We start from the raw sequence: 8,646 nt of genomic DNA on the forward strand, positions 1-8,646 counted from the left end.
CCTCCCTGGGACACAGGATGACTGCACCCTGTCTCCCTGGCCCAGGCTTCCGTGGGAAGCGGTGTGTGTCCCCGCAGCACGGCGCGCCGGGTAACTTTCCGATGGTTTGAGGTCATTACTCATCATTAGGAGTTCTGGTGTCGAGTTTTCCAGGTGATCAAAGCTTCTCTGTCTGGAGCAGCCAGGCAGGCCCTGGTGTCTGTCACCAGTAATCCCCCGGCCTCGCCAGGCAGACAGTTAAGTAACCCAGGAAGGAGGGGATTTGGTTTTTAAGCTCCTATAATTCAGCTTGACACCCCGACATGCAGGCAGTGGCTCTAGCCCAGGGCTGTGGAAGCTGGCCCAGGCCAGAGGGGTGCAGCAAATCTCAGTGCGGGGTTACTGTAGAGACCCTGGGCTCCCTCCCTCCCACCCTGCTGGCCCCTGTCCCGGGGAAGAACAGGAAAGGGAGACTCAGGGGCTCACACAGCGCTGGCCCACATCACCCTCCTGCGTGTGCTCTGTTGGTTCTCCCCTGAGGCTCCCCTCCAAACCCTCCGCCGCTGGCTTCCCTGGAACAGGAGCTCCCAAGGGACCTCTTTCTGCTTCCTCGCCTCTGGCCGAGATCAGGGTCCAATATGCCTCCCCAGGCCTCTCTATGCTCCCCACAATCTATATCATTGCAGAAGAAATGGGTTGCAACCCTCGTTCAGGTTCTGACATTTCCATAATAATTACAAATTCCTTTAGCGATGGGGAAAAAGAAATGTTTAAACACAATAGCATTTTCTGATTTTAAGAAAAGATGGGGATTAAAATTTGGGGCCTATATAGAGATATTTTTTCTGATTTGATCTTTGGGCAAAAAAACTGGCTCGTGCCTGTCCTGAACAGCACAGACCACGGTTCCCAGCCACATAGAAGGCCACCTGAGTGAAGAGGAAACCTCAGTAGCTTATTAGTCGGGGACCAGAACTGGCTTTGCTGAAGAGTTTATGGAAATGTCCAGGTACCGCCTTCATCAGGGGTTGTTTAAGAAAATTAGTGTTGAGGGTGGGGATAGAATATTCTGACGGGGGGGCAGGGATGTCAGGCCCTCCCTGGCACACTCTGGGGCCACCGTGCTGGCCTGTGGACTCTTGGGCCTCTCCTTTGTGACGCTGTTCTGTGCCCAGCAGAGCAGAGGATGGTGCGAGGCCGACGACACCACGCCCCAGCATGCTTTGGAGGCCCTCTTGGCACAGGCCTCGGCCTCGGGGGCTGGAGAGGGGCCAGCTCCACTGGGGGTTGTGGGGTGGGGGGTGTTGGCGCCTGCATTTCTCGTGTCCAAGGACCACTCCTGTGTCTTCGGATCCACTCCCACCAAGATGTTTTACATATTTTAATTAAAGTGCCGCCCTGGGCTGGCAGGGCCTCTGATAGATGGCTCCACTCCGAGTTGCAGGGCTGCAGTGGTGTGAGACACGCCATCCCACCACGCGCTCCTGCTCTGGAGAACGCTTGGCTCCCACCCCGGAGGCGGGTCCGCTCAGGTTCCAGGAGAGGAAGGGAGCTGGGGGGGGGGGGGGGGCAGGTGGCAGGCGCATCCAGGGGTGGCCAAGGCGGGGGCTCAGGGATGGGGGAGAGTTCAGGTAGGAAATGGCGTGGAGGGTTTCTGAGGACCAGCTGGCTGGTGGGCTGTGGGTGAGTCGGCTCTTGCAGATACACAGCCCCGTGGACACTCCTTATCAGTGTCAAATTATGACAAATGGCGATGGGTAACAGTTGCTGGGTGGCAGCTGCCTCGTCTCCGAGGGAAGCAGGTTATTTTTAGCACTGTGCCTTGGGGGCTCTGGCTCCAGGTTAATTAATCACGGTGAACAGCGCTGGGCTCGGTTCTTGATCCCGGGCCCCACCCCCAGCCCAGCCTTGTCCCCTTTCCCCAGACTGGAATCCCAGCTGCAGGGGCAGGAGGGCACGCACAGCTACGGTAGCCCCTGACGGCCCTCGTGCCCCGGGGGTACACTGGGGATACCCTTCCAAGCCTCCCCATGGCGGGAGCCCTGCACCCCTGCCCCTCCTTCTCATGGTCCCCACTCACCCAGGCCTTGCAAGTTCCTCCAGCCCCCTCCTGCCTCAAAGCCTTTCCACTCATGTTCCATTTTGAACTTGCCTCTCAGGCATCCTCCCCATCTGGTCCACCCCAGTGTCCTCCTTCTCAAAGGCCCGGGCCGAGGCTCCCGCCCCAGGCTCTCTGTCACTTCAGAGCACTTAGCACCGGCCCAGATCACCTTCTTTGCTTCACTTCATTGTCTGTCTCCTTCCACTGAAATGCCAGTGGCTTGAGAACAGGGGTTTTCTCTATCTCGTTTGCTAACTTAGTGCACACAAGGCAGGTACTCAGTGAATGTCACTGAATATGTGCCTGGATGGATGGATGAATGGAAGACGGGCCAGGTGGCTGGATGGGTGTATGGCTAGAGGGAAGACCCCCTGTAGGATTTAAAATGCACCATGTTGCATCTGCCTTCACCTCAGGTCATGATCCCAGGGTCCTGGGATTGAGCCCTGCTCAGCGAGGAGCCTGCTTCTCCCTCTTCTCCTTGTTGGTATTCTCTCTCGCTATCTCTAATAAATAAATAAAAATCTTAAAAATAAAATAAAATAAAATGCACTGTGTCAAGATTGTTATTGTTGATGGAGCACATCTAGGGAGACACCGGCTCTGTGGCTGCATCCTGACCCAAGCCAGCAGCTGCCAAGGGAGGCCCAGGCCCAGGGGATTCTGGGAAAAGAATATTCTGGATAGGGCCAACTGCTGTTCTGCTTTTTAGAAATGTCCAACCACATGCTTTTCGGTGTTTGTGAGAGATTGCTCTAATTTTGCTCTTTTTTTTTTTTTCATAACTTTTTTCTTGGGATGGGGACAGAGAGACCAGTTTCCAGGAACTCCTAGAAGACTGCTTCTCCACTCTACCTGAAAGCTGGCATCAGTAATTCATTTGGGGGAATTAACCATGGTCCTTTTGCTGTTTCCTCTTCAAGTATAACTATTCCCCATGGAAGCCCCAGTTGGTTGCACATCCTTTCCATCTTGCTTAGGCACAGAACCCCTATGTAGGCCTTGTATAGGGGGACTGGTGCTACAGGGAGGCCGGGCCCAGCCTCAGTCCAAGAGGGGACCCGTGACTAGTGTGAGCCATCTGCAGGAACCCAACCCCCAGCCAGTGCTTGGGTAAGGAATGGGGCTGTGAGGAGCTTTGAAGGGTTTCCCTCACTTTTAAAGACATACACATGGGGCACCTGGGTGATGCAGTTGGTTAAGCATCTGACTCTTGGTTTTGGCTCAGGTTGTGACCTCAGGGTTGTGAGATTGAGCCCTATGTTGGGCTCTGTGCTTAGTGCAGAGTCTACTTGAGACTCTTTACCTTTCCCTCTGTCCCTCATGCTTGTACTCTCTCTCTCTCAAAAAAAAAAAAAAAAAAAAAAAAAAAAAAGAAAAAGAAAAAGAAAAAAAAACCATGAAGGAGTGCACCTGTGTCTTGTCCCTTTTCCTGATCCTCAAAGGGATTGAGGTTTATTTCACATGTAGAGGCAGAGGCATGCAGAGGGGACATATGACAGAGGCTGGGGAAGGCTGATGATCCATGCAGTTTTCTTTCTCAAATGTTGGGCAGGGCCCAGCAGGAATGTGCTCTGATCCAGCAGTGCCCAACCCTGCCCCTCCTAAAACATGCCCACTGCTATGCCCCTACTTGTTCAGGTTGTCTGGTTCTCAGGGGGGTGAGGTCTGGATCTTTGTGGGGTTGAGACCCCCACCCGTGCCCCCATTTTTCCAAGACATGGGGAGCCCATCAATAGCTGAAACAGACCAGGGGGCAGGGAAACCCTCCAGACAGTGGCTTGGAAATGACTTTCCAGAGATGCTAGAAGCCCTTGCCTTTGACCTCCTGAAGGGGACAAATAGATTTGCCTTCTTCCTTTATGAGGACTGGAAGGAAATTTGTGAGGAAGGCACAGACCTGGATGATAGACCTTCGGGGAGGGCATTCAGAGCATGTGCGTATTGGGTCTTCCATGCTGAGGACTGTCTGAAGGTTCAGGAGACCACCAACCCTGGAGTCTTCTGCTGACAGAGTGCTCATTCTCCCTCAGTCTCTGCTGAGGTTCATGTAGAAGCAGTCCTCTCTGGCCGGTTCTGAGGAGCAATGAACTGAAAGCTCATTAAAAAGCACCACAGAGGGACACCTGGGTGGCTCAGCAGTTGGGCACCTGCCATCAGCTCAGGTCGTGATCCCGGAATCCAGGATTGAGTCCCACATTGGGCTCCCTGTGGGGAGCCTGCTTCTCCCTCTGCCTGTGTCTCTGCCCCCCTCTCTCTCTTTCAGTCTGTGTCTCTCATAAATAAATCTTAAAAAAAAAAAAAAAAAGAAAGAAAAGAAAAGAAAACCACCACAGCAGGGCATCTGGGTGGCTCAGCTGGTTAAGTGTCTGCCTTTTGCTCAGATCATGATCCTGGGGTCCTGGGATTGAGCCCTGCAGTGGGCTCCCCACTCAGTGGGGAATCTGCTTCTCCCTCTGCTTGTGCTTTCTCCATCTCTCTCAAATAAATAAAATGTTTTTAAAAAAAGCACCAGGGAAATTGAATAATTGCCATTCCTGCTTAACTTTTGCTGCTTTTCTTTCATAGTTCTGGTTATGACGTCCACCATTCCCTGTGGGAGACCGAGGTAAAGAGGCAGAGGATCCAAATCGGAGAGATACTCAAAAAATCACAGAATCCCAAAGAAAGACACATGTTTTTCCTTTCACTGATTAAAACAAAATTAGGAGATCCCTGGGTAGCTCAGTGGTTTAGCACCTGCCTTCTGCCCAGGGCATGACCCTGAAGTCTCAGGATCAAGTCCCAAGTTGGGCTCCCTGCAAGGAGCCTGCTTCTCTCTCTGCCTGTATCTCTGCCTCTCTCTCTCTTTATGTGTCTCTCATGAATAAATAAATAAAATTTTTGGGATCCCTGCGTGGCGCAGCGGTTTGGCGCCTGCCTTTGGCCCAGGGCGCGATCCTGGAGACCCGGGATCGAATCCCACATCGGGCTCCCGGTGCATGGAGCCTGCTTCTCCCTCTGCCTGTGTCTCTGCCTCTCTCTCTCTCTCTGTGACTATCATAAATAAATAAAAAATTAAAAAAAATAAATAAAATCTTTAAAAAAAATCATTGAGACTCTACCCTGTGCCCGACCTGCACACACAGCCCTAGTAAGGACACCACGGAAGCCTGTGCACGCAATCGCGCCAGTCCCCGCCTGGATTTTATGCTGGGGAATAAAGAGCATGCAGTTCCCGCTCAGGCCAGCAGGTGTCACCATGTCAGAGGGAAAGCTGGGGAGGCGATGGATGGCCACCTATGAACATAAATTCGATTTCATCTAGTTTTCTTTTTCTTTTTTTTTTTTCCATCTAGTTTTCTGAGTGCCATTATGTGCAGGGCATCAGGCAGGACACATGAGGGTACATAGGATGAGGAATGCACACTCCCTTGTCCTCATGGAATTTACTGTGCCTTTTGGGACTGGGAGGACAAGGTCCTAGGTCACAAAAGAGGGGAAAAGGTGGTGCCTCAGGAATGGCTCAAGGGAAGGGTTATGTGGATCTTAGAACCAGAGACTTCAGAGAAACTGTCTCCCACCTACTCATATTGTACCAGAGGGAAGAGAGAAGGGAGACTGGTGATTGACCTGTGGTCATATAACGATTTCAGGCTCCAGATTTCCTGACTCCTACAAACAGTGCTCCTTTCACCAAACATTCATTTTGAGATTCAAAATTCTACCTTAGTTTAGCCATAAACCTCTCTGCACTCCAGATAGGTCAGTCCTCATCACGGGTCCTGTGGTGCGGGGTCAGCTTGCCCCACTTGTGACAGCTGACTGTGTGCACTTGTACCCAGAGACATTGTGCTGGAAGCTCAAAAGCAGCCATGGTGGGAGTATTCACACCATGGAAATCGGCAACAGCTCTAAGTCAGAGCCTTCCCCCGCCCTCCTCTCCCCCACACTGCCCAGGGAGCTGCACACCACTGTGTTAGTATTCCTACTTTATAGAGGAGGTGAGGTCATCTGCCAAAGAGACACGGCTTATAGGTGGTGGAGCTGAGACCCTGCCCTGGTGGTCTGGTCCTAGGTTGCTCAGCCTCAGGTAAAGTTAAGAGGACCCAGAGCCACTTGGATGCAAAGTGTTCTAGGCTGATCCCTGGTTTCTCATATGGGTCCTACCCCACAATGGCATCATTAACTCGATGTCAATATTGGAACAAGAAGCAGTTTGGGCAAAATGATAACTAGTCTAGCTTTGGGTAGATTGGATTTGAGGCATGCTGTTGGAGAGATGTTCACATGTGGAGGCCAGGAGAAGTCTGGGCAGGACAGTGAGATAGGCAGGATAGAGGTCTGTTCTTGACCAATCCAGCACAAGCTAGCTAGAAACATTTTCCCTTTCTTACAGTATTCAGGTAAGAAGTGCGAGATTCACCCTTCTGTATGTTTTTTTCTCATCTGTGTCGACATTCAGGCATGACCCAGCAGGGCAGGGAGTGGGGCACCAGGCACTCTTGTTCACACTCGCTCTCTAGTCAGGATGAATAGTGAGCACTCAGTAAGCACTTGCAGAAGAAATGAGTGAGTGACCCGCTTTATCCTGAAAGTAACTCAGCACTGCCATGGACCACACACCAAAACCTAAGTACATGCCTCACGACTTCTAAGATGATCAAGAATGCTGGCATTGTTATGAGAATATGGATTTTGGAATCAGAAATTACCTTTCTCTATCTTTCTTCTTTTTTCTCTCTCACATTTTAGAACTAGAAGTGAGCTTAGGCATCATCTCTTACAATGTCCTCATGGAATTTCTTGTGCCATGGGGATCTGGAAGGACAAGGTCTTAGGTCAAAAAAAAAAAAAAAAAGAGGGTAAAAGTAGTAATTGCCTCAGGAGAGGTTTAAAGGAAGGGCTGTGCAGATCTTAGAACTTTGGAGGCGGTCAAGAAGCCAGTTTCCCTGTGAGCCACTGAGAGCCAGAGACCGCCTGTGGGGAGGGTGCCCACCCCTGGCTGCCAGGGAGCCTGGCCTGTTGACTGCCCTGCTCTAAGCCTCAGTTTGTCCCTCAGGTAATAGCAGACACTGAGCTCTGGTTCTGGAAAGGTGATGAGCCAATGAAAATCCATGTAACGGGAAGACCATTTGCGTAGATGAACCAACCGACAAAGCCCTGGATAACCAGCCAAGGAAACTCCAATATGCAAATGAATGGATTGTGGCTGTCGTCCTGGTTGGCCGAGGGGCCCCGATGTCACAATGCATGGGGTTTCTTCACTCCAGTGATTGTGCCTCTAGCCAAAAAAAATAAAATTAAAATTAAAATAATAAGAAAAAAATTCACTGACCAGACGGATCTCTTAGCTCCCTCTCTTTGGCCAAAGGGGAAGAGAGACGATGGAACCACTCTACCAGGCTGGGTCCATCCTCATGAAAGTGAACACCTTACAGGGGAAGAAGATGGTGGAGAACGGCCTGCAGTCTGGAGACTTCTCCCTCCCTCAGTCCTGGCCTTCCTGCCTCCTGCCGCCCGCTGACCTGGACATCCTGCAGCAGAAGGTGGCCGCGGTGCAGCGGGAGCTGGAGGACTTTAAGAAGGAGGCGCTGAAGGCCATCCATTACCTGGAGGACGCCTTCTGCGAGATGAACGCGGCGCTGGCGCAGCAGGAGGAACAGGCTGCGCGCGTGAAGCAGCGGCTCCGGGAGGAGGAGGACCGGGGCGTCGTGCGGAACAAGGTCCTCACCTTCCTGCTGCCCCGCGAGAAGCAGCTCCGGGAGCACTGCAGGCGGCTGGAGCGCATGCTGCTGGGCGCAGGCCGGGTCGTGCAGGGCGTCCCCAAGAAGATCCAGGCCAACTGAGGCCTCCTTGGGAGGGAGCCCAGCTTCCAGTGCCACAGCCCAAGTAGAAGATGTTTTTTTTTTAAGTGGAAGGACCAACCCTAAGTCCCTGTCCATTTGCTCCCCTTTCCCCTTTTCCACTGCTTTTCTTCTTCCTCAATAACACCTTGCTGAGAGGAGAAAAGACCCCAGTATGTTCTTTGGGGGAAGCTCCGTGTGCCCAGCAGCATCACAGGAGGAGGCGCCCCGTCTTTCAGACACCTGTAACTTTCACCGTTAACTGTTTTCCTGTTTGTAATGGTAATATTGCTCAAATGTATAACATGGTTTTTTTTAAATCTTCTTAAACTCATGTGTTGAACAGATTTACCTTTTTTTTTTTTAAATGACTCAAGGCTCTCCTGGTCGTTACTTGATGCAGGGTCCATTGAGAGGGGTTGATCGTTTGCCTATGCACCCAGTGGTCTCTTGGGTACTTTTGTAATTCAAATCCTCACCTAATGGGCTTCTCCGTCTGCTTTCCTCCTTAGACCGTCCTAGCTCACTTTTTTTGCTGCCTCTGCACACCTGAACTTCTGTCTGCACTTAGCCAGCGGTCTGGCCCTACAGGTGGACAGAGCTCATTCGGGCTCGTCTGGGTGGGGCCCTAAGAGCTCAGTGTGCAGATGCAGGAGGATGCACTGAAGTGCGTGCGACACCTGTGAGGTGGGTTGTAGGGCAGGGCAGCTGGTTTTTTTTTTTTTTAAAGCTTTTTATGTA

General features: G+C 51.7%; 1 protein-coding gene across 1 annotated transcript; it reads left to right on the forward strand.

The window, feature by feature from the left end:
- Positions 1–7,446: 7,446 nt before the first annotated feature.
- Positions 7,447–7,908, forward strand: CCDC182 (coiled-coil domain containing 182). Its single transcript, XM_041726810.1, has one exon. It carries the CDS (start codon positions 7,447–7,449, stop codon positions 7,906–7,908), a length of 462 nt encoding a protein of 153 aa, XP_041582744.1.
- Positions 7,909–8,646: the final 738 nt, after the last annotated feature.

Source organism: Vulpes lagopus, chromosome 12 (genome assembly GCF_018345385.1).
Source record: "Vulpes lagopus strain Blue_001 chromosome 12, ASM1834538v1, whole genome shotgun sequence".
In the NCBI taxonomy this organism is placed as follows: Eukaryota; Metazoa; Chordata; class Mammalia; order Carnivora; family Canidae; genus Vulpes; species Vulpes lagopus.